This window comes from Hakea prostrata, chromosome 1, assembly GCF_041222555.1.
Source record: "Hakea prostrata isolate BN-2017 chromosome 1, UWA_Hpros_2, whole genome shotgun sequence".
NCBI lineage: Eukaryota > Viridiplantae > Streptophyta > Magnoliopsida > Proteales > Proteaceae > Hakea > Hakea prostrata.
In genome coordinates, this window is record NC_142600.1 from 80,098,186 (window position 1) to 80,124,793 (window position 26,608).

Below are 26,608 nucleotides of genomic sequence, written 5' to 3' on the forward strand. Positions count from 1 at the left end.
AAAGAGCCGAGCCACAATGGATCGCAATCCATGGTGAAAGGACCAAAATCTATGGTAGACTCTTGATACCATATTAACAACATAAAATAAAAATAAAGATTTGAAGCATTGCATCTACTTGTTTTGAATTAAGCCTTAATGGGCAAAGATATATCAGAGGGAGCTTCCTAATCCATTACAAAGATGGAATATAAAGCCATGGAGATAAAATTTTCTAATCCTATTTATGCAAATTTTCCAATCCTATTTCGCTTGGCATTCCTGCACATTCAAATAATTTCCATGGAATTTCAGATTTAAAACTCTTGAGAGTGGAATTTCAGTGGCACCTCAATTGTATGGTTCAAAAGCGTCATCCACGTGGAAAAGTACTCTGTTCGCTTTTCATGTCGTCGACAATCTCTTATTCTTACCGATATAATCCGCTAATCCACTCTCTGTTTTCGTATTAATCTATTCACTTATGACTTGTAAATCTCTGTAGCTGTTCAGCGATATTCTCCCTTGCTGCCTTATCTTCTTCATCTCCGGCGATCGAGGAAAGTGGGAAGTAGGCGGAGCAGAGAGCTTGACGTCTCATTATACTCCCATGTTTCAGTCTAACAACCAGGTTTTCATATACGCTATCTGACCTTTGTGCTTCCTGCAGAGAAAAGAAAAGAAAACGAATTTAGGGTTTACCATCACGGCTTGTTTTGGCATTGTTGGATGTCTCTATCAATTCCGTGATTTTATTTTATTTTCCTTTTCTAGGGGTCTAAATTATGTTCAAAATACGATGTAACTTGCGTGCTTTTAGGGTAAATTAGTGTTCGGTTTAGGCGTTTCCTTCTTGCGTAGTTTAGAATAGATGGGTTTAGATGAAATGCAGGAGCACTTACCTACCTATGGAAGTAGTTCTGCAACTGGAACTCCAACGCGTATGATTTCATCGTCTCCGGTAGAGAACGGTGAAATGAGTAGGTGGGATTTGAGGAATTTAACAGTACTCGAAAGTGTGGAGAGACATGTAGGAATCAAGTTATAGTCTAGTATGTATCGAACTTACTTGGACTATGTAGTGTTTGTTGAAGACAATTTTCATGGTTGCTCTGTAAACCGTCTCGTATCCCTCCACATTAGGAGTGGGCGTCAGAAATGCAATCACATAATATTTTGCTTTCATTTTGTGAAAAATAGTTCTTCCATTATATGCTGATGGATTTTGGATGATGTGTGTGCTCACATATTAGGGATTGCATTGCCGTTTTTTTGGCTGATATTTTCCAGTATATATTGGTCTTTTTGTAGCTCTTGATTTCCCCGAGAGCATTATCTACCCGCGAGTCATCAATGTTCAGTCCGGTGAACTGGAATGATCCCTCTGTGGTGGCTGGGAATGAAACACAAGATGAAGAATTCCATAAGGTGGAGGCTCTTGTAACAAATTCCAAGGTTAGTCAAGTCCAAATTCTGAAACTTCCTTGGAGTTCCTGTTCTTTAATGCATATATCAGAAAAAGTATGACTTCATCATCATTTATTTCCTGTCCTGCAGTTCTAGTTATGATCCAACCCATGCTAATATATCATTACTTTGATTTAGTGTCCTTGGAATCAGTGCAGTTCAACCAGAACTAAAGTCTCATCGATTTGATTTTTACAGAAACTTCAGGATGATTTACAAAAGTTAGGGCTAAGAATCAAACACCATGAGGAGAATATTAAGTTTTTGGAGAGCTGCACAAACAGATTAGATGAATCAATTCGTGATACTCAAGGTACTTTTTGCCTTTTTTTTTTTTTTGGGGGGGGGGGGGGGGGTAAGGTAACAGCAGGAGGTTTGTCCTTGAGACCTCAGGGTGAGTGTGGGCTTAGTGCAACACAGCATCATCAAATGTGCTAGGCAGCTGTTGTTAGATGCTTTGGCTTTAAATATACTTCTACTAACATCAAGAATTTATCAGATTCTCTGGGGAAACACCTCTTATCTGGTGAGGCTAAGACTGGAAACGAAAATAGCAACCACCGTCAAACTGAGGAGGACACAATTGAACAGATACTGCGCCAGGATAGATCTGCGGCTGGCATATTATACCAGTTGAAAACCCGTCATGGTACTCAGGCACCAAATCTAGGATTAACAAAGGATGTGTTGGGTATTGTAGCCACACTGGGCAAAGTAGAAAATGATAACCTTAGCAGGTTTGTTACTGCTCTGTGAAATTCCTTTTTATTCTATTTGAAGGTTTGAAGTGGCACAATATTCATAGATATACTGCATGTTACCATGTTGTGACTGCTAAGTAATCACTTTTTGTGCACTGTACTGAATAACCCTGAGATTAACTGGACTGGTAGGAACTTAATCTGAAAAGTCAGACTGAGAAGAACGGGTCCAAAAACTGGACCTCAGTCTGGGGGGGGGTCAGTAGTGGGTATGCTACGATCTTTTACTTTTTTGTTGTATCTAGGGGTATGATTACATAGGAACTATTTTTCATTTTGTCAATTTCTAGTTTTTGTTTTGGGTGGAGTCTTTTATCCTAATTTATATGAATGGAACCAACATGATTAGAGATGGGATGAAGTTGGTTTGAGTTAACTTCATGGTTATGGAGTTGTGGGTACTTTTCAAGTTGCTCGTCGATCTAGATCACAGATCAATTTGTAGACACAGGAACAAGCCCCAAAACCATCCCAATGTGGTTCATGGGATCCAACTGTTGTGGGTGGCACCTTGGTCTGATGGTTTGATGGAACATCTCATAGGGCAATGCAGTCGAAACTCGAGAATATTGATTTGCTTCGAGGACTACATTTACTTTTTATTTTTAGCTACCTTCTCTTTGTGATTATTTCTACTTCTATGTAATAGTTGGATATAAGATCTATTTTCAAATTTAGAAAGTAATGTAGGCTTTGCATTTATTTAGGGCGTCTTTGGGATGATTTTTATCCAAAGAGTCATTTTCTACTGTGTTTGGTACAGTTTATTAGACCTATTTCTATTTAAAACAGGCTGTAAAATACAAAAATTAAAAATAGATGGGTAGCTATTTTTGATTTTCGGCTTTCAACTCTTTTTGCGGAGGGTTTATAAATCTGCGTGAAAGCATGAGGGCAAAACTGTAAATGCACAGATTTTTATAAGATTTACTTCTGTATTTTCACCCTCGTTCAGTTGTTCCACCCCTCTTTCTTCCTCATCTCTTTCTCCTTCGTCTCGCAGACTTTTGGATTTTCTTCAAAACTTATTTTTGATCTTCCTGGTTGGAACCCTCTCTCTTATTTTTGGTTTCTTTCTATTGATTTCATACTTCTATTCTAAAGAGAGGATGGTGAGTCAGCGCTGGTAGAGCGACCTCGTGGGTTCTGCGGTCTGGTGAAGAACAAGATGAACCCTAGAAACTGAATGTCCAGATGAAAACGAATTGGAAAAAGAATCCCTATCCTCCTATTTAGGGTGTGAAATAAAACCTGGTCTGGTATGAATGCCCTTGCATCCAAGGCTAAAAAGTAAAGGAATGCTTTCTGGATGCTTTCCAAACTCATAACACTTTGCTTGTTTAATAAAGCTGTTCTAGTTCAATCAGAGAGGGAAAAATAAAGACCCTTAGGGAGTTACCTGAGGGGAAGGAAGGAAGAAAATTGAGAGATCAGAAAGCTTTCCCTTTGTGTTTGTTTATTTTAAAGAAGTAGCAAAGAAACAAGCCATGTAGAACAACAGTTTTTTGTTGTAGTTCTCCAAAAGAATGAAGTAGCAGATGGGTGAATAGAGAATCTATTTTCCATTCTTGGGTTTCTCATTCACATCATATCATGTCCATTAGTTTCCAAACAATTTTTGTATTTTTGAGAAAAAGAGTTTTCACTATAGATTTTTGAAAAATAGGTAAAAATAAAAAATGAAAATGATCCCAAAGAGAGCCTTAGAAGTTTCTGTTTTGTAATCCTCCGCTTCCATTTTATAGTTAGATTAGTTTCTATTTTCTTTTGATTTGTATTTTGTAGTCCTTTACAATAGCTGAAAAGGGATTGTTTTAATTGTGTTACTCTGGGTATTTCCCGAAGGGTTTTCTATCCTAAGGTATACTTCTAGTTTTGTATTGCCTTTATTATAAATAAATATAAATAACAAATTGCAAATGAAGAGTCATTGTGAGATTTAAGTTCTCTTGTAGAGTCATTGTAACACCAATGAGTTCTCCTGCAGTCATTGTGAGATTTTAAGGGTTGTTTTGGCTGAGAGTTTTGTAACACCAATTTGGTGATTTGAGAGATTTTCACTGTAATCTTCTTCCATACACATGGTAAAATATAATAATTACTTAGCGACATTAAGTGTTAACAAAATAAATACCAGGAAGATTTGTTACAATGGATTTGTGTTTTGTATTGAGGTACAATGGGCAAGATATACAAAGGGAGTTTCCTGATATGATTATTACAAAGATGGAATATACAACTATGGGGATAGAATTTCCTAATCTTATTTACACAAATTAAGTACTGTCCAATAGGAGATGTGCATATACACAATCGCATGAGATGTCATGATAAAATTGCTTAAAGTGTTATGATAAGACTCCCCCTCAAGTTGGAGCTCGAAGATTTTGAATGCTCAACTTGCACAGTAGGAGACAAAGTTGGTTATAGCCAAGAGCCTTCACGAATAAGTCGACCAATTAAGCAAATGTCAAAATCTTCTTTGGTTGAATGAGCCCATGGTCACAGCCCGCTCATTAAGGCTATCATATCAATTGGTTGGGTGGGGCGGGCCTCGGTCGAGCCTAACCAGGCCAATTGGTACAAAAAAGCTGGACCCTCTATGATCTATTTAAAATTTCTTTTGATTCGGTCTCACTTCATGTTGGGCCATGTGTTGGTCTGGACTGTAATCAAGCTTGTTTAACTCAGGCCTACGAGCTTCTAATCGAGCTTAATTGGGCAGTAAATTTTGGTGACTGAGGCTCTCTCCCTTAGATGGGTTACCTTGTAGATTAGGAAACAGATGACATAAAAGCAAATAAAAAGATAAATAACAAATTGAAAAATGGATGAGGGTTGACTGGGCACCTAACCTGTGATTTTCTATTAGAACTTCTTTCCTTTGTTTGGATTGAAGCAAAATCTGCAAGAGTAGAGATTCACCACAAAACATTAGAACACTGAGGGTGGAGGGGTGTTGATTCAATCAATCTCCCATAATTCTCTTCATGGTAAGCAGTTATTTGTTACCGGAAATGAAAGCCTATGGTAATCTTTACTCTTTTTTTCTTAATTTTAAAATTTCTTTTCCTTGATTGAAGCCTAATGTTGTGCTGACGGCAGCTGATTGTAGACCCAATATGTAAAAGAGGATGAGCACTGGAAGAAGATGCAGGCCATATTTTGTTTGGATGTACCTTTGCTTGAGCAATCTGGTTCGTGAGTACCCTATCGTACTGGCTGCTGGATTTGCCCTCTTTTAGAGTTGATGAGTGGGTTGACAATCTCTGCCGGGCGGCACCACAAGGAAAATGGGAGGGGAGGAAGTTCGTGAGCCTCTGCTTTTTTGTTTATTGGGAACTGTGGTTTGCAAGGAACGATTCAATTTTCAAAAGAGGGTTTTGGACCCCATTAGAAGTAGCTAACAAATCGGGAAAATTACATCGGGAATTTTGGGCAGTTAACAACTAGGGGCCCCCATTGCAGCCAAGGGATGGGCTTCAACAATCTGCAACCAAACCTAAACCCAACAAGTCCATTTGGCCCACGAGTCTCCACTAGAACCAGGCTGGTACCGAATTAATAGTGAAGCATCTTTAACCCAGATTAAGACCTAATGGGCTTGGTCTTTCTAGTTTGAAATTGGCGGGGCCACATCATTAAGGGGGTCTTTAAGGAGGCTTCTTTCGACTTGGTGATTGTGGGTGAAGCGTTAGTACTACTGGCTATAATGCGGGAAGCCCTTGGGGAATGTATTGAATGCGCCATCTTTGAGCTTGATTGCAATGAACTGATTGGGCTCCTTCAACATCCTTTGCGCAGCCCATCAATGGATTTGGAACGCATTTTAGCTGATATTAGGCATCTGATGCCATATTTCATGGAGTGTAAATTTGCCTCTGTTCCTAGGTCTCACAATGTAATTGCTCATGTCCTAGCTCGGAGAGCACCTAGTTGATTGTTCGCTTGACTGAGTGGCCTTGTTCCTCTCCTTGGTTGGTGGACCTTTGCTCCCCTGCCTCAGTTTTGCCCCCTGAATAGAGAAGTTTCCTACCAAAAATGATTGAAGCATTTTGTGGTGTTTTAGTTTAGCTTTTCATTTTTCTTTTTTTCTGCAATTTCGTGCTATTGCCATTGGGACTCCCACAATTTATAAAGATTTCGGTTCTTTGTACGAAATTGGAACCTTTTTCATTATCTGTGCAACAATTCTTTCGATCCAATTAAAAACATATCTGCTTTAGTTATTACGGTTTAGTTGAGTTTCCATTTGCGAATGTACTATGCATAGAACAAAATTCCGTTGAAACTTGCGAAATTTCCACCGAAATTTTCCATTTTTGGAACCTCGAAACTAAAAACTAAAAAACTAGGGGACCGAAAAAAATCCCAAGTTTTGATCGAAACCGTTGAAACTTGTCGAAACCTCGAAACCTGGTTCACCAAGCTAGACCAGTTGGTTCATGAGGAAAAAAAATTCCTAAATTTCGTGGGAAACATGGGAAATTTCGAGGAAACCTGGAACTTTTTCTTGCAAGTTTCGTAGCTTTTCCATATTTTCAATTTTTTTGTTTCTTTCATGTTTCCTCAAATACTCCCTCCATCAGGACTTTCCTATCCAAATTGTGTATTCCCTCAAACTGGTTATCTTAGGCATGTTGATGACCAAACTTATAAAGTTACAGTTGTCAATTACCTTGACAATCATAGGCATAAAATGTTATGGGATGTTTATGTTCATTGGTTGAAGTAGAGGATGTCACATGCATAGTACTACTTAGCTCACAGGATGGATCCACCGAGACACTTCTCTTGGCACTAAGTTATACTTTCCTTTTATTGTCATTTACTTTGTATTTGATGTTTTGAGGTTAGAAATTATATATTGAATGTTATGTACTTAAGTAGTTAAGTTTATAGTGTACTTCTTGGACAACTCTATATTGATGTTATGTACATTAAATGACATATCTACATTGAATTTTTTAGCAAAATACAACCAATATGTTCTTTATACTCTAATTAGCTTAAATGCAGAGTCCCACCCTAAAATACTCCTTAAAACTTGTCGAAACTTATGTCGAAACTTGCACAAAAAAGTACTACGTTTCCTCGAAAATTTCCAGTTCCCACCTAGGTTTCCCATTTTCAGCTAGTCAAAATTTAGTTTCCCTCGAATTTTTTTTCTATGGTACTATGTAAGCTTTGTTTTTTTTTTTTTTTTGTCATTGCTTTAATGAAACTGGATATTGATTTTTGATTTATGTGGAGATTGATGTATTTGTTATTTAGAAGTTTTTTTCTTTCCAGTTTGGGTTTCCTTCTAAGGGTCTATTGGTCTTGTACTTGGTCCGGTCACTTGAGCTGACCGACAGGCTGAGTTGTGAAACTAGGACTAGCATGCCTCGCTTATGAATTGGGCTAGTTTGGGACCCTTTTTAACGATTCAAGTCGGCTCAGTTCTAGTTGTCTTGACCCAACATTGACATCCCTACCGCCCATATGGGTCCACGAGCCTAGTTTGTCAGGGCCTCACATGGGCTAGTCCAAGGAAGTTCCTATTGGGCTAGGACTAGCCCATTATCTATAAGATCCTACACCAAGGTAAAAGTCTAGAAACATCTAACTCCTTGTAAAATATCTAGCTTCTAGAATTCTTCCCTAAAGATACCTAAAATCTAGAAGGTTCTCCACCATTGGATGGAGGACACTTGTACATATTATAACCATTCATTGTATATTAGGATGCCCATAAATAGGAGAGGTCTCATTGTGTACAAACATCAAGCAATTGAGTTCAAAGCTTGTAAGCAAGTTCCCAATTGATAGAAGGCCTTCATTCTCTCAAACTCTCTTCCGATTGTCTCCTCCTCACTCTTTGAAGGTGTTGAAGGCTGACCTAGTACTAGCAGGGTGCTAGGTAGCGGCATGGTTGGCTTAGTTGTGTACTAAGGCCATGATACTGTGTTGTAACTTTTCATGAACAAGATGGCAACCGGTTTCAATGTGCTTTGTCCTCATGAAAAATGAGGTTGGCTGCAATGTGTAGTGTTGCTTGATTATCACAATATAATGGTATTGGTGCCTGGCAGGCAAGTCAAAATATGGAGTAGAGATGTCAACCAAGTGACTTCACAAGTAGCCATAGCCATAGCACGATATTCTGCCTTTGTTGAAGAGCGTGATATTGTATGTTGTTTCTTGCTCTTCCATGAGACGAGACCATCTCCCAAAAGGATGCAATAGTTGATAGTAGAATGCGCGCCATCAGGCAACTAGCCCAATGAGAATCACAATAGGCATGTAATTGTAAGGTGGAAGAACACGAGAAATGAAGACCCTGTCAGCTGTAGCCGTAAGGTAGCGGAACGAGCCGATGAGCAACATTGAGATGCTCTGCCATGGTTGTTACATGTCTTGACATTGCCTATGTCGTCAATATCTGAAGTCAGTTCATGCACCAACAACCATTGCAGTCATCTTGATGATGCTTTGGCTCCTTCCCTACCTTAAGGCTACGATTGGGCAAGGTCTTCATTTCTCGTATTCTTCCACCTTACAACTATGTGCATATTGTGATTTTGATTTAGTTGCCTGATGACATGTCATTGAACTACTGGCTATAGCGAGTAACTTCAGAATACAAGATCCAGGTACTAAGCGAATTAAACAAGAATTCTTACCAGCAAGATTGAGCACTGGAGGGTTATCGAAAGGGATGAATGAATGTGGAAAAGATATTAAAGTAGAAGTACCCGTGGATAGAGCCAATAATGAGTGACAATGGATCGGGATCCATGATGAAGGGACTAGAATCGATGCTAGACTGTTGTTACCATGTTAACAACTTAAGAAAAGGGATGATTTGATGCAATGCTGTTTTGTATTAAGCCTTCATGGGCAAGATATACAGAGGGAGCTTCCTAATATTTTTATTACAAAGATGGAATATACAACCATGGGGATAGAATTTCCTAATCCTATTCACACAAATAAGGACTGTAAAATAGGAGATGAGATATAGACAATTGCATGAGGTGTCATAATAAGAATCAGCATTATCCATATGAATATAGGTCATTAAAAGATAACAGTAGCAGTACAGTACACTTGCCTTGACATAAATTGGGGTTGCTTTTGCCTTGACGAAAGCGAAATCAGAGTAGACTGAGAATCTGGTTCGGGAAGCAAAGAGGATGACTTGGATGGATGCAATCAGTGTAAGAATCAGATCCTGAATTCACTTTTGCATCAGTAGTGCAATAGCATAATGGATATGATTATGCTTATATGATTTGGGAGGCACTCTCAAATAAGTATGCTTTGAAAGATGTGGATAGTGGTAAATATGAAGATCATTAATGGAATCAAAACTTTCATCTAGGGAAGACAAATGTCTGGGATGAAACCAGTAAATGAGAGAGGCTAGGTTTAGCTGGAGATTAAACAGAGTGAGCTGAGATCAAACCATTAGCATGTGACTATATAACAAGAAGATGCAAAGTGTAAATTCTTGAGAGAATCTTTTGTTAAAAATAAATAATTTCAGAGAGCATCATCTATGCAATCCGTGACATTAACTATGTGTTCTACCAGAAAAAAGAGAAAAACATAGACTCTCATTTTGTCTTTCCTTCCATGGCACAGTTCACTATGAATCTAGGACACGCTGGACAGCCACTTGAAATGCAAGCGTTTGGATCTTTACCCATCAGGGCAGAGGTCTATGCTTTCTTTACATTTCTTCACCATTCAATAGAGGTGGAGCCCTTGTGAGGTTCAGTGGGAATCCCACCTTTAATTGATATAATTCAATACTCATGGGTTCCTATTGTGTGGTGGACAAGTGTGAGTACAGACTTCTATCTTGACGGGTAAAGGATCCATGCTTGAAAACAATAGGTGAACCCTACCATTGCTTCGGCTTTAAATATACTTCTACTAACATTAAGATTTTTTCAGATTCTCTGGGGAATCACCTCTCATCTGGTGAGGCTAAGACTAGAAATGAAAATAGGAATCACTGTCAAACTGAGGAGGACACAACTGAACAGATACTATGCTAGGATAGATCTGCAGCTGGCATATTATACCAGCTGAAAACCCGTCATGGTACTCAGGCACCAAATCTAGCATTAAAGCCACCCTGGGCAAAGTAGAAAATGATAACCTTAGCAGGTTTGTTACTGCATTACAAAGTCCCTTTTTATTCTATTTCAAGGTTTGAAGTGGCGTAGATATACTGCATGTTACTGTGTTGTGACTGCGAAGTACTCACTTTTTGTGCACCGTACTGAATAATTAGCTGGACTGCTAGGAACTTGATCTGAAAAGCCAGAGTGGGATGATCAGGTCCAAAAACTGGATCTCAGTACTGGGGGTAGCAGTCAGTAGTGGGTATGCTACAATCTTTAACTTTATTTTGTTGTATCTAGGGGTATATTACATAGGAATTTTTTAGATTTTTTCAATTTCCTGGATTTAATCAGTTTCAAGTTTTGATTCAGAGTCTTTTATCCTAATGTGTATGCATGTGTAACTGACATGATTAGAGATGGGATGAAGTTGGTTTGAGTTACCTTCAATGGTTGTGGAGTTGTGGGTACTTTTTCAAGTTGCCCATTGATGTAGATCGCAGGTCAATTGGTAGCCGCAGGAACAAGGCCCGAAACCATCCCAATGTAGTTCATGGGATTCAACCGTTGTTGCCACCCTGGTCTGATGATTTGATAGATTTGCTGGTTTGATGGAGCATCTTGTAGGGCAATGCAGTTGAAACTCGAGAATATTGATTTCCTTGGGGACAAGATTTACTATTTATTTTCAGCTACCTTCTCTTTGTAATTATCTCTACTTCCATGTAATAGCTGGATATAAGATCTAATTTCAAATTTAGAAAGTAATGCAGGCTTCACATTTATTTAGAAGTTTCTCTCTCGTAATCCTTTGCTTCCTTTTTATAGTTAGATTTAGTTTCTATTTTCTGTGGGTTTATATTTTGTTGTCCTTTCCAATAGCTGAAAGGGGATTGTTGTAAACTTGTATTTGTGTTATTCTGGGTATTTCTCAAAGGGTTTTCTATCCTAAGGAATACATCTAGTTTTGTATTGCCGTTTAGTTTAAATAAATAAATATATATTGGCTGTGATCCCCAGGGAAACAAGCAATTATCCTCCCCAAGCTGGTCGTTAATTACTATATGTACCATGCATTATTTTAAATAAAGGAAGGTGGCTGTATTGATTGGCTGATGATTTAGAGTGTATATAGAAAGAATTTGAACATTGATTTGTGCAACAAACTTTTTCTATTTAGTTCTTACTTTCATTGTTCCTTGACTAACTACGCTTGAAATACAAACTAAGCTTCATTGCTGGTGCTGTCTAGATATTTAAACTGGAGATTATCATTCAAAGAGGGTTCACTGGTTCTGAAACCTATTGGTTGTCTATCATTGTTCTTATTGTAGATGCTTCTTAATTGGATGACTACTACATTATTTGGCATTAGGGACAGGCCTTGGCGCCATGATTGGTGGGCCACAGTTGTAGCATTAGGTCAAAGTATTGAAACAGCCTCTTAGCCATGGCTGTCAAGGCGACCAAAGTGATTTGGGGCTCCGCCTAGGCGAGAAAGCGGCGCCTAGGCGGCAATAAGGCAACCAAAGCGGTTGCGTCAAATTCTTTCAATAAAACTACTTTTATGCTGATAATTTCTATTATAAGCTAAACAAACATTCAAGAATCCAAAGAAGAAAATGCGACTGAAACAGGAATTTCGACCTTGCAAAAGGCTGAAATTTTGATGTTTCGGTCGAAACTGGACACTTTTTTCTAGAAATTCGAACTTCAATTTCGGGCTTTATATGAACTCAAAATGATTTGGATTCTTGTATACAAACTATTTCAAGCAGAATAAACACAATGGAACTAGTATTTTGCCAAAAAAAAAAAACCATTGAAAATTTATCATTCAAGTATACTAACAAATGACTGGTTTTGACAAGTGCAAACTGTATTGCATACATGCATAGAATTATCAGCATACATGAATTGTTTGGTTGAATGATTACATGTACAACAAGTCAACAAACTAAAATGACCAACTAGATCAAGTAATGGTGTCTCACATATATTAAATTGAAGCTTATATATCATATATACATAAAATAAAAATACATAATTTTAGAAAATAATTATTAAAATTAAAAAATGAAAAAATGGTAGCAAATAGTAAAAATATAAGTTTAACAAAACACAATTATGGATCATAGTCTTAGGCTAAACATATATTAATTTTAAGGCAATACAAGATCATTTAAGGCATGAACAAAACAAAAATAAAAAAAGGGGAAGTTTGGAATTGTTGGGTATGGCTTATGCTTCACATTCTATTGTTGCCGCTTTTCTTTGTAGCTGTTGTGGCTTAGGAGGTGTTTGGATGCAAAAAATGAGCAACAGAGGTGTTTGAAAGCAAAGGAGTCATGAAAGTTAGGTGAAAATGGGATAGAAATCATCAAAAACTAAGGAAAAACAAGTTGGAATGTTGAAATGGTCGAAATTTTAGTCGAAACCTCCGAAATGGTCGAAATATCCGAAATTTTGGTCTAAATTTTACACTTTTCCACAATAAGTAGAATTTCGTTTCGTGTTTGAAAAATGCAGACATTTCAACTGAAATTTCGACAATTTCAGTCGAATTTTCTTCTATGCAAGAATCACATTCATCTAAAAAAAACAAGCATTCAAGAATCATAATTATGAAAGATTATTCAAAAATGAACACAAACATAAGTTTATCTCATCAAGCATCATAACATATGACTATAAACTATATCAAATTATATGTATGAAAATGAAAGTAGTAATTTTACATTTTTACTTACCTCTATGATAGTGTGATACCAAAGAAGTGCCTTATCCATTTAATGATTCATTGATGCCCAATTCCAAAATGATTAACTATTAAGCTTGTATATGGCTTTGTAGAATAAAGAAAAAATATTATCAATGTACAAATGTCAAAAAGGTGACCGTTTTGGCAGCAATAAGGCACACAAAGGTGACAAAGTGGTAGCAATTAGGTGAAAAAGTAGAAAAAAACTCCATGTTAATAAAGCGGTTCAAAACAAGGCGGTTGAAAAACCGCTTTGCTGCCTAGGAGGACGCTTTGACAACCATGCTCTTAGCAAAAATTGCTTGGGTAAGGCTGTGTAGGAAAATTGCCCTCTGGACTCTGCTTGTGTAGAAGCCTTCGGCACCAGCTTTTCCACTTGTTAACTCATCCTAAATCCTAGAGAGGTTCTGAGCCTCCATTATTTACAGAATTACCATTCCTTCTGTATAATTGAATTTATATTTGCTCAATTGGATCTATATTGACCCTGATCAGGGTTTTAGAACTGAGGGTTGTGCATCAGCCAGTCCTTCCCTCCCTCCCCCCTCCTTTTTTTCTTCTTCTCTGAATGCTTCCTCAGTATGTGCTTGACAGATGTAAAGAGCAGAGAAAAAGAAATAAGTTTTCCTCAGTATGTGTGCGACTGCTGTAAAGAGTAGATCTTCTGAAAGAATCATATTCATTTGATCTTTCAGATGGTCAATGTAGTCCAGGAAACCTGTCTCTCGTAGACGTAAATAGGAGCTGATGAAAACAGGAGCATTATAAAATTCCATCTATTTTCTAATTGTTGGTTTTTGACTCCATTCTGACATTGATTTTGATTCAGAGTTCTGTCAGAGTATTTAGGTGTAGAGACTATGCTGGCAATTGTATGCAAGACATATGAAGGCGTCAAAGCTCTGGAGTTATATGAGAGGGAAGGCGGGATCAATAAGAGTACTGGTCTTCATGGACTTGGATCATTAATGGGAAGGCCTATGGATGGCCGATATCTAGTAATTTGTCTTGAAGATTTAAGGCAAGAATCACTTGTTCCATTGTTGCAAGTATGCCTATCAATATTCTAAATTTGCTTTTCCATGCAGGCCATATGCTGGTGGGTTTATAGCTGATGATCTGCAAAGGAAGATTTCTCTCATTAAACCAAAATTGCCAAATGGGGAGTGTCCGGCTGGATTTCTTGGGTTTGCTGTGAATATGATTGATTTGGACAGTCAAAACTTATATTCTTTCACAGCTAGTGGACATGGCCTTAGGGAGACTCTATTCTATAGCCTTTTCTCACGTTTGCAAGTATATAGAACAAGAGCAGAAATGCTAATAGCTTCCCCTCTTATCAGTGATGGTGCTGTCTCATTGGATGGTGGAATTATTAGAAGTAATGGTATCTTTTTGCTAGGCAAGAGGTAATCTCCAACTTCCATATAAATTATAGGAAACCTATTTGCATTCAAGTTTGCTTGCATCTCTTGAAAATTAATGTATTGGTACAGCTTAGTTCTTTGAGGTCAACATTCTTATGGTTTCTGGTTTTTTTACTAAAAAGTAAGTGAACATATAATTCCCGCTGCAACTAATGAGCAGTTGATTTTTATTTCCTCAGGAATTTCTAAAAGTCAGCAGAAAACATAATTGTTATGTTCCCAGTGATGTTTATGTAGTGTCTTAGTCATGGATGCTACAAATTTTTGGTCTGAAGGGCTGATTATTTACTTTGAGTTCAGCTCAAGAACTTCTCTTGTCTGCCATGGCCATGCTTCTGGGATCACTACTTTACAGCTTGATACCGAGGAAATACAAACCTGCACGCGTGCACCCCCCTCCTCCCTTGTTTCGAGTTTGAAGTTCACAACTTAATAGATGTGACATATAACCTGGGCTGTATCCAACTGGTTTTCATCAGGACAACTGGGCCCAGTCAAATCAGCCCAGCTGGTTCTCTAAAAGGACCAAAAAGAGGGCAAAACACTGTTCACGTAAACAGTGACGTGAACAATGTCACAACCCTTTTTTAGCCTTGAAGGGATATTATTTACAGGTTTTGTGGGGCCCAAGAGTAGATTATGTGAAGATCTATTATAAACACTGAAGACTGGAGGCTTTATATTTTATTTAGTTTCTATTTTGGTGTTCATGGGCTTCTAAAACTTAGTTTCTATTTTAGTATTCATGTATGTGGGTGATTTATGAAACCAATATTATAGTTTTTTAAATTTTAGTAGGTTTCCATTTTTCTGTTGCTGAGAATATTAACTAGATCAGCAAAATATTCTCAAGAGGCTATCAAGGCAAAGGCGAAGGAGGCCAAAGCGATGGAGGTTGAGGCCTCTACATCATAAAAGGGGTTGATGTACGTAAAGGCAATTGTCAACAGCAAGTTGATGAGGGCGATAGTTGACACAAGGTGACACACAACTTTGTCTCCACGGAGGAGGCAAAAAGATTAGGTCTTAAGATGACCAAGGAGGGAGGATGACTTAAGGCCGTCAATTCTCAAGCTTGTCCTATCAATGGTGTTGCTTGAGGGCTCGAAATGTCCATTGGGGGTATGGAAAGGCATCGTAGATTTGATGGTGGTGCCAATAGGCAACTTTCAAGTGGTGTTGGGTATGGAGTTCTTAAGGCATGTCAAGGTCATACCAATGCCATTCATTAGCACGGTGTGCACCATGGAGGAAGGCGCACCATGAATGATCCTGACGGTACAAGGGACTAAGGAAGGATCAAAGCTCCTTTTTGCCATATAATTGGAGGAAGGAGTCAAGAGGGGAGAAGTCACTTACTTGGCGGCGCCATTGGAAGACAAGGAGGATGCTCTGAAGATGGTGTTGCCTACGGAGATTCAGGAGACTTCTGAAGAGATCAAGGACGTGATGCCCCAAAGCTACTGAAGAGGATACCTCCTAGGAGAGAGGTGGACCACGCAATTGAGTTGGAGCTCAGTGCCAAACCACCAGCTATTGGCACCATATTGGATGTCCTTGCTGGAGTCGGAGGAGTTGAGGAAACAACTTAAGGAGCTACTCGATGCAAGCTTCATAAGACCTTCAAAGGCTCCCTATAGTGCACCGGTATTGTTCCAAAGGAAACATGATGGGTTGTTACACCAATGCATTGACCATTGCACGTTGAACAAAGTAACAATAAAAAACAAATACCCTATTCCAATGATTGAAGATTTTTTTCTTTCTAATTTTTACTTTTATGTTTTTTTTTTTTTTTTTTTTTTGCATCAAGATTAAAGATTTGTTTGATAGGCTTGGTGGTGCACAATACTTCACCAAGTTGGACTTGTGGTCGGGGTACTACCGAGTTCGTATTGCGGAAGGTAACGAGCCAAAGACCGCATGTGTCACTCGATATGGGTCATATGAGTTCCTACTTATGCCCTTTGGCCTCACCAATGCATTGGCCACGTTTTGTACTTTAATGAACAAGATTTCCCATCCCTACCTCAATAAGTTTGCTGTGGTGTACTTGGATGACATTGTCATCTATAGTATCACCTTTAGAGGAGCATGTTCAACACCTAAGGGTTCTCTAAACACGAAAGGAGAACCAACTCTATATCAAGAAAGAGAAGTGCTTGTTTGCGCAAGAGGAGGTAACATTCTTGGGCCACAAGGTAGGGGGTGGAATGTTAAGGATGGACGAGAACAAGGTACAGGCCATTTGGGAATGGGAAGAGCCCACCAAGGTCAACAAGTTGAGGTCATTTCTTGGCCTCGTAAACTACCACAAGCGGTTTATAGTGGGGTATTTCAAGAGGGCAGTTCCACTTACGGACCTATTGAACGTTAAGGATGGATGAGACCAAGGTACGAGCCATTCGGGAATGGGAAGCACCCACGAAAGTCACCAAGTTGAGGTCATTTCTTGGCCTCGTGAACTACTACAGGCTGTTTATAGCGGTGTATTCCAAGAGGGCAGCTCCAATTACGGGCCTATTAAAGGAGAACAAGGCGTGGGAGTGGTCCCACTCATGCCAAGACGCCTTGGATGATTTGAAGAAGGCAATCATGGAGGAACCAATGCTTTCCTTGTTGGACTATGGCAAGCGCACTGGGTGCATACTGTTTCTCCCTTGCTGGGGGTGTGGGAATGGGAGGCATCCTATTGCTTATGAGAGCCGTAAGCTCAATGATGCGAGTGGCTCTACATTGTCCACAAAAAGGAGATGACCATGGTGGTGCATCGCCCAAGGATGTGGTGACACTACCTACTGGAGGCAAGGTTTATGGTGAAGACGGATAACGTGGCCACTAGTTACTTTTAAACCCAAAAGAAATTGAGTTTGAAGCAAGCTAGGTGGCAAGACTTCTTGGCAGAGTTTGACTTCATCTTTGAGTACAAGCTGAGCAAAGCTAATGAGGTGGCCGACACACTAAGTAGGAAGCGGAGTTAGCATCTCTTAGCCAATCGGAAGGGGAACTACTAAGCTTGATCAAGGAGGGTTTGAGCGGGATCTTGTGGCCAAGAGTCTACTGCCCTAGCCAAAGAGGGCAAAAGGAGATTTTTAGAGAAGGATGGGTTGCTATACGCCAAGAAGAGGAGGATCTATGTTCCTAAGTGGAACAATTTAAGGAGGAATTTCATTCAAGAATGCCACGACACCAAGTGGGCTAGACACATGGGACAACAACGCACTCGTGCACTATTGGAGGTAGCATACTATTGACCTCATATGGGAGATGACATTGAGGTCTATGTGAGAACATGTCTTGTGTGCCAACAAGACAAGGTGGAGCAACAACCACCAAGGGGTTTGTTGGAGCCACTTCACACACCTAGTTGAGTTTGGGAAAGTGTTTCCATGGACTTCATAAGCACTTAACCTATGTCTGAGGGTTGTGGGTCGATTATGGTGGTGGTCGACAGATTTTCAAAGTATGGCACACATTGCACAGCGGAAGAGGCGGTGAGGCTATTCCGAAAGAATATCGTGAAATATTAGGGAATGCCTCGATCAATCATAAGTGATTGTGACCCTCGCTTCATGGGTAGGGTTTGGATGGAGTTATTCAAGTTGTTGGGCACAACACCACAGCACTCAACAAGCTTCCTTCCCCAAACAGATGGGCAAATGGATTATTGGAGATATACTTAGGCATTTTGTGAGTGCCAACCGAGAGGATTTGGCCAAGTTGCTCGATTTGGCTCAGTTGTTTCTATGTACTCTAGTATAACTTGGAGCAAGTATTCTCATGTCTCTTCCTTGAGTGATGGGAAGGGTGAGGACCTTGTCAAGTAAACCCAAGTCAGGGGCCATTCTTCAGGATCCTCTTCTAGAGAACCAGCAGTGGTTTAGGGTTTAATCTTACTGTTCTAGGTCTAATCTGAGTCAATTTTTATTGGGCAGCACTGTATATGAACAATTATGTCTTGCAGTTAAGGGTATTTGACTTCCAAACCTTGGATCTAGGGTTAGGGGGTCTTGGGCTAAGTGGGGGAATAATTGGGAAGGATTTTAGGATTAGGCCAGGCTGTTTTGGGTCTGGAAATTGAAGAAAAAAATTATGTTTAACATCTTTCTTAATTGCATAATTATTCCTCAAGGTTAAGGTTCCTAAAATTAGGGTTTTGTATTTTCTGAGGTTTCCAGGGTAGGGTAAGGGTTAGGGTTAAGGTAGAGTATATGGTAGGGGAAGGGGATGTTGATCCTAGAATGGATGGGGTTGGGATGAGGGGTTATGAATGGAAAACCTAATTAGGGTTTAGGGTTCTAAGAATTTTCTGGGTTTCTAAACTGCTGCTAGAAGGAAGAGAAGAAGAAGACGAAAAGAATCAGAGATGGGGATGGGAAATAGAGGGGACAGGAGGGAGGGGAGGGATTACTGCCTTAGGGTTCTAAAGGAAAGAGGAAGGCTTGCGATGGAGTAGGGGCTTAGATAGAGTTGAATTAGGGATTGGGGATGGGGAGGGGTGCTGCATGCAAGAGGGAGGGAGGGGAAGGTCTACGCAAAGGTGAAGGAAGGGGTTAGGGTTGGGGTTCGGGTTCTTGTTACTTGCTGTGGTTGGGAATGCTGCAAGCTTGAAGAAGGGGGGGAGAAGTCTGAATTTGCAGGAAATTAATGATCTCACGGCCGTGATTCCTTGGAACCCACAACTCCAGCTCTTCCTTCAAGTCTCAATTCATTCAATTATCATTAAGTCTAATCTGTTACAGCTGAGTGGGGCTATATTTATAACCTCTTGCAAGGAAATTAAAATAGGATCCACAAAATAAAAGAATACTTAGAAGTTCGAACTCAACCTCAAAACAAAAAAGTAGATCTGGACTCCTAAAAGTAAGATGAAAACAAGACTAATTAGGATTCAAGTGAAAGAAGAAAAGAAAAAAAGGGGGGGGGGGAGGGGGTTAAATGACCAAATTGCCCCCATGAGGTTTTGCCAACCTATAGGGCCAGATGTTTTTGGGCTGTTTTTCCTTCTTTCCTTATGCTCCTGGGGCTTCTCTGGAAGGTGGGGGCGATTACCCTGGTTACATCACCTTGCTGTTGAGACTTGAGAGCTAAATACCTAGGGTCAAGGAACTTATATGAGAGAACTGAACCACCTTTATCCCTTTATTTGCTATTTCCCCCCCCCCCCCTATTTCTTCTATACTTCTCTTGTTCAAGCTCAACGTGATTTCAAGACAAGAATCAGCTGCTGCTACTTTGAGAGTTATCTACCTGCTAAAGTCTATAATTCGAACCAGTCCACCTTCATTGCTGGGAGTGATTTTGAGCTACTAATATCTGTCAATAATTATGTTTCTGTATTTGTGGATTTAATTGGAGCTAAGTGTGTTAGGTAAAATGATCCAACTTTCCTAGTAAGGTTTTGATGATTACAAATACATAATAGAGATCTAACATTCTACTTGTGTGTTTTAGATAGGCCAAATGCTATACAAAGTGAAACACCCAAGCAGAGAGCATGCGTTGTATGAAACCAGTTAACTGACATGAAATTTTAAGGATTCAAGGCATCAAAGACCAGCAAGTGGACATTCCTATGTGTAAGTACTAGTCAAAGACCCAAGAATGAAGAATAGATTAGGAAAGTGGCACATGTAATTCTATGCATTTTTTAAGTTAAAGAGTTTTATAAAACTAATTAGATGGCAAAAGGAATATTGAGTCAGTCCCTGGGGGTATAGATGGAATCACAAAATTATTTTTTAGAAAAAGCCCTAAAAAAGTCCACAGTGTGTCTACTGGCTGCCATGGGCTAAATAAGCCTGATTGATTGACAGCACCCCAGAGAACTCAGGGTGTGAACCATGAAGGCCCTTTGGTCAACCGTCAGATCCCACCAGCCCATAGTTGATGGTCCCAGTTGACCATCAATAGATTGGGAAGCCAATCGGTCTTCCAATGCCTAGGATAAGCCGGTTGAATATCAGTTCAAAAGTACGAGCATTTTCTATCTGTTCCCATTTTGACTCAACCTTTTGGCTATGAAATGGAGTCATTATGAAACCCTAAGAATGAATTCCAAGGTGTTAACAGCTCTCTTAATTGTGCCATTGCTCTATCCATTTAGCCTCCCTCGTATCCAAATCCCTTTAGAGATTCATTCCCTTTTCTCAAAGAAGGTAAAGTGTAGATCTCAAGGTAGTGCTTGGAGAGTTGAGGCAGACCACTCATTACATTCATTTCATATGAACCGAACTGCAACCCCTTAGGTATTTGTTAGTGATTGCATTTCATTTCATTTAATTTGTTCGTTATTTACTTTTGGGTGTTCTTGCCCAGAATCAACAATTGTATAACGATGCTATTGCCTTGACTAGGAGAACTGTAAGGGGTGGTGTCCCCACCCACTGAACCATAAGGGGCATACTAGTATATCTTTCTGGAGGTCATTAGGTAGTGGACGTAGATTCATTGGAATTGAACTACTATATATTTGGTGTCTTGTCTCTATTTGTGTCACTTATTTGCTTTAAATTTTAATTATTAATTAATTGCTAAGACAAATCCATATCACTAGTCTCAACCTATTCACCCCCTTCTAGGTTGACTTTCAAAGTCATCCTTGATCTTAACTCTATATTATTTGGTATCAGACCCATGGTGGAAAAGAATAGTTTTAACTTCTAACAACCCTAGCCATGCTCCAATTTCTTACAATGATCTATTTCAAGCTCTACAAAGGCTGACAGTCAGATTTGATTCTATGGAAAGAGGAATCCAAAAGTGGAAGGCTGAATTTTGATTCAACTGAGCAATTACATCTATATTTATGGCTACAATGGCTAATAGAATGACACAAACTAGGACTCATAGGGTTACTGTTCACTTGAACTGTAACGTTAGAGTTCCTTTTGGTATTATTACTTCAAACAATGACTGTATAACAACTGATGGGCTAATTAAAATTTAAAACCACGTAAACCTATGGCAACAATTTTTCTGTACATGTAGGGAGGACCTCTGTTCCTATCCTACTCTATGGTGCTGTGTAGGGATTCCCTATGCCTGAGGCTTTCTTAGGCAGCCAAACTGCGTCACTTTATAGGTTATGGAAGTTTGCATGCAGTGAGCCTCCATTTGTAGGGTGACTTTTATTTGTTATAAAACGAAACTCCAGTGTACAAAGTCTGAGCATTACATTCATGGGCTGTTTGAGATGTTTGGTCTAATTTCTATTTGATCTAGTTTGTTTATTGTGCAACATCTTGTGATAATGATCTTTATCTTATTTAAGGAAAGACAATGAGGTGAGATTCCCTATTAGCTCCAGAAAAACAAATCTACTGAATTACGTGCAAGCTGAGGAGAATAGGATCAAGGAAATGAAATGGGAGAAAGAGAGGCTTCTTGAAGATTTGCAAAGAGAGCAGACACAATTGATTAATATGAAGCGCAGCTATGAATTAAAGAAGCAGGAATTTGTCAAGTTCCTGGCTGAAAGCTCAAATGCATTGCAGGTATGCCAATTACAAGATTTTAAATATTTCTTCAAACACTAAACCTAAATTGCTAGGATTTTCTTTTATTTCTTCTAGCATTACACTGAAATTTATGTCATGTTTTTCTTTTCTGGGTTAGTGGTCATGTGGTTATTTTCTTTTCTTGTTGCATGTCTCTTCTTGATCAAGGCCTTTTGGTTTCTCTGTTTTGCTTGTCTTCCATTCTTTTGCAGTAAATCTATCATTAAGTCATGAAAAATAAGAGAGTATTTTACCATCCTTCAGTCTGGCTCTCCTACAGCAGTTCTTTTTCCTTTAAATTAATGGGATTTTGGCTAAAGTTTTTGCATAACTATAATGAGAAATTTCTTGGGTTGTAATGTTGAAATTTTACAATACCAAACTCTCCTTGTGCAAATGAACTTCAAAAGTTGACTTTTGGTTCTTATGTATCAGAGAAAAATCAGCATGTAATTATTTCTTGCATGCAACATGTAGTTGCCTTACTCTGGAACATCGGTTCTTGGGCAACTGGTATTTCTTTGAAGAGTGACTCCATAGCTTTATCTGATTCCAATCTTTATACTTAAAAGTTGATATGGGATTATTAAACTTCAGCAAATAATACAATTGCTAAACTTGCAATATTAGATGCTCAGGATTTATATAAAGAAAAAGAGATGCGAAAAATAGATGGAAAAAAATGTACAGTTGCTATAGAGAAATTAGAAATGAAAGAAACCAATCAATGCAGCAGAAAGCCCGAGGAGACTTTCGGGGGATTTATTCTGCATGCTGATCCCAGATCCATGAACTTTTAACACCTCACAATTGATAACATTCTGAAGCTGGAAAAATGGCCCAGAAAAGAAATAATAGATGAGAGAATGGAGTGTCTATGTCCTGTCAAAGGTGGAGATAAACGGCTTAGAGTTATAGGTCCAGTTTGGAATGAGTAGAGCATGGTTATGTGTCTTCAGAAAGGCTCTTCTTCAACTCTGAAGCAAGTTTTGTAACTGGTTGCCTATCCCAAAATCATGTAGTGTTGAACTTGTAGTGTAAGATATGATTTATGTTCCATCATGGTGAAGATATATTAGGATGGCATTAAGTAGCAATGATATCTATGTCGGAGTGCTTTTCGTGCGAACTGATCAGCTTATCTGAATTTCCACTTCTTCTATCTACATCTTTTTTTATTAGAAGTACAATGAGAAGTCAGAAAGAAATTTTAGATATGAATTAGAGAAAATTTTTGGACCAAAAAACCTTATTGGTCATACAAATTTTGTTTTTTCTTCTGTCTGAATGGTCACACCTATCTATTCTTTTGTCGATCAAAGTATTCCTTGCCGTATGCTCTGATTAAATTGGCATGACTTCTTGTTCTCTATGATGATTCAACTATTCCCTGCAAGTTACATGATCTTATATTATTTGATGAGTACATCCCTTTCCACTTGCAGAACCAAGTACCAGCAGGACAAGATAGAAGCACCCCTAGATGAACTGTTAATTCTGCTGCAACAAAAGCTGGAATTGAGGTGTCTTTCTTTTTACTGGTTTTTTTCACTTCAGTATCGTCTAGTGTAGTTGTTTCGGATCATGCGGAAGGAAGGAGTTGCTTGAAAGAGTACTGACCAGCTACGGAAGCATGAAACAATGAAATGTGCCTTTCCATGCAAATGCATACCTTCTTGATCTTGCTTCTACATTCAAAAAGACGAACTGCGATTTAGGGGGGAAAATTTGAGTTCAGCAGCATTTGCTTTATTTTGTTTGTTTCTCAAATATCTGTTGATTATTGTGTACATCTTTTATAGCTGGAAGACTTTTCTGAATGCCTGGATCTGGATGGAGATCCCAAGTGATCGGTGCGCTAAAGATCTTGTTCTTTGCCGCTTCAGTTTCTCTAGATCCTAAAGATACAAATACTAGAGAGGAGCCTCAACTTCAACACTCAACAACTCAAGGACTTCCAACAAGCAAGCTTATTTATGAGATACCTGCTGTCTCACCATATGGCTAAATATGTTGTACAATTCTGTTCATGAATTCTAAATATGTTGCACTTCCAAGGTATAAAAGTGACCAAGACGAGGGCGAAGTGGAAATGAGCAAGAGAAGCTGAGTTTAAGATAGAAAAAATATTTTACCATTAAAAAGAGATTGAAAAGATTACAATGGATATTTACGAAAAGAAACTCAAATATGAAAAAAAAACCAAGGTAGAAAAAATAGAAGCAACCGATGGCATAGTAACAAAGTCCTGATAAGCGTGTGTATACATTTTTCTAACTTTTCTATTTTTTCTATCTTCTAAATCTTATCTCAACCTTTAGTTGTATTGATGAACATGTGTCCTTCATCTAGAGAGAAATGGATAGTTTATTTCTGTCCTCGTAAAGTTTTGGAATAGTGGTGTTGAGTTTTTCGACTCTTTGTCTTTAGATTAGTTAGTTCTATTTCATGATGGGGCAAGAAGGGATATAACTTGAAAACAACCTTCAAGCCTACGTATAGATAGTGCATTAATCATGCATGCCATCACGAAAGAGAGAAAATTTTAATGAATTGGTATCATCACCAAATTCTATGGATTCCGTGATGACCCAGAATATAGACATTGTGATGGAAGCATGCTTAGTAACATTCAAAAAAGTGGCTAATGTCGGGGTAAGTCAGAAAAATTAAGGAAGAGCCGGATCTAAGTGTTAGTTAGGCAAGCGTTGTGTAGTAAGAGAAGTAGTTATGAATCCCGTAGACAATCCCCATGGGAGTGGTGAAGGGAAGGCCCTAATTGGTGGAAAAAACTCAACTTCTTGTGGTTATCTTGCGCTTGGAAGAACTAAAAAAAATAATAAATATAATGATAATTTGATTTTTCATTGTTGTACAATAAAAGAGAAAATGAAATACCTTTTTTTGCCTTTACAAAAGAAAAGTAAGAAAAGAAATTTTTGTGGCTAATCATTTATTAGTCCAAATTAATAAACTTAAATGTCAACAACCATTGTTCATGACGTCAACAGTTGGATTCAAGAGTAAGTAAAGCCTGTGGATTCCAAAGGTCTCGAAGGTCCGAAGTAACCATAAACAAAGGTATCCCCCTCCCCTCTTAAGGCATCATTGCCTTTCTCTCCAATATCTTCTCTAGTGCTCTTCATCTCTCCTAAAGACAACTTCCCTCCAGATTCTCTTCTTTATTTATAATAGCACTCTATGTAAAGTGTTGTGTAAGTGTCCCTCTCGATAACCAAGAAGGAAATTGTTTTTAAGAGAGACCAAGAGCACTAGAGAAGGCATTGGAGAGAAAGGCCTTAAGAGGAAGGGGGGTTAACCTTATTTGTAATTGCCTTAGACCTTGAACTTTAAGACCTTAGGTTCGATGGACATAACTTGCTCTTGAGTTTGATGACTAAGAAGGATGAAACTAGGCAAGACACAAGGTCCTGATGAAATTCCAATAGAAGTATAGAAGAGCTTAGAAACCCACGAGCTAGTTTGGTTAACTAAGTTGTTTAATAAGATTATGAGTATAGGGAAAATGCCAAATAAATGGAGAAGAAGTATCGTGATTTCAATTTACAAAAATATATGAGATATCCAAAGTTGTAATAACTGGTAGGAGCATTAAACGATAGGCGATATAATGAAATTATGGGAGAAAATAATTGAAATCTGTTTGAGACATTGAACCACAATTACAGACAACTAGCATGGGTTTATGTCGAGAAGGTCTTCAACGAAGGTTATTTACCTAATTAAGATACTTATAGAAAGGTATAGAGAGTGTAAGAAAGACCTTTATATGATATTTATTGGCTTAGAAAAAGCTTATAATAGAGTTCCTAGAGCGTTAATTTGGCGAGTACCACAGAAAAGAAGGGTCGCAAGTAAATACGTAGACATAGTTAAGGATATGTATGATGGTTAAGTGACAAGTGTAAGAACAGTGGAGGGACAAAGTAATGAAGATGTAATTGTTTATTTTCTATTTTCTATCATTTTATTTTTGGGGGTTTTAGGTTTATAAATAGTTGTTTGTAATAGGATAAAGAAATTGGCTAGACTTACGTGCTGCAATTTGTCATAGTTCAATGGATTAGTTCAAAACTTTAGAATTGGATGTACTAGTTTACCACAAACAATGGTTCAACATTAAAAAGAAGAAGGGATAATTACTATTGCCCCCTTGTACTATAGCTTAATTACTACTTCATCCCCGATACTTTTTGAAATTACTAACTCAACCTCCAACTTTGCCTGTATTTACTGTGTAAAATTATTTCATATGATTTTTTTGCTAAATGAGGATAATATTATCTTTGGCATTCTTAATTATAAAAGGGCATAATAGACATTAAACATTCAATTATAACCGGGGCAACAATAATTATCCCAAAGAAGAATTTATTCGATCACAAAATAAGACTAGAAACCCTAGTGGGGGGGGGGGTCGTCTTGATCTGAAGTTGACAGCAAAACCAAACTTCTCTAACCGGTAAAACCCCATATGATGATTTTATGCTACTGAAATGATATCAATTGAAGGATATCATGTCTAGTAGTTTTGCAGTGACAATAGTAGTAAGGGGTTTATGAAATGGGTGATGTA

At 38.5% G+C, this 26,608-nt stretch overlaps 1 protein-coding gene across 2 annotated transcripts; it reads left to right on the forward strand.

Moving 5' to 3' along the window:
• Window positions 1-211: 211 nt before the first annotated feature.
• On the forward strand, window positions 212-24,798 carry LOC149030400 (protein DEFECTIVE IN MERISTEM SILENCING 3-like). 2 transcript variants are annotated; one of them, XM_089142698.1, is made up of 9 exons: window positions 212-610; window positions 1,291-1,434; window positions 1,645-1,759; window positions 1,946-2,183; window positions 13,915-14,106; window positions 14,174-14,494; window positions 21,786-22,008; window positions 23,457-23,534; window positions 23,814-24,797. In XM_089142698.1, exons 1-8 carry the CDS (start codon window positions 590-592, stop codon window positions 23,496-23,498), a joined length of 1,296 nt encoding a protein of 431 aa, XP_088998824.1. In that variant the 5' UTR covers window positions 212-589; the 3' UTR covers window positions 23,499-23,534; window positions 23,814-24,797. The 2 variants fall into 2 exon arrangements, with proteins under 2 accessions (XP_088998824.1, XP_088998823.1); XM_089142697.1 differs by having other exon boundaries at window positions 23,457-24,798.
• The last annotated feature ends 1,810 nt before the right edge of the window (window positions 24,799-26,608 follow it).

Coding starts and splice junctions, on each gene's coding strand:
- LOC149030400 (XM_089142697.1), top strand. CDS start 590: ATGTTTCAGTCTAACAACCAG. Junction 611..1,290: donor TGTTTCAGTCTAACAACCAG/GTTTTCATATAC, acceptor GTCTTTTTGTAG/CTCTTGATTTCCCCGAGAGC. Junction 1,760..1,945: donor ATCAATTCGTGATACTCAAG/GTACTTTTTGCC, acceptor AGAATTTATCAG/ATTCTCTGGGGAAACACCTC.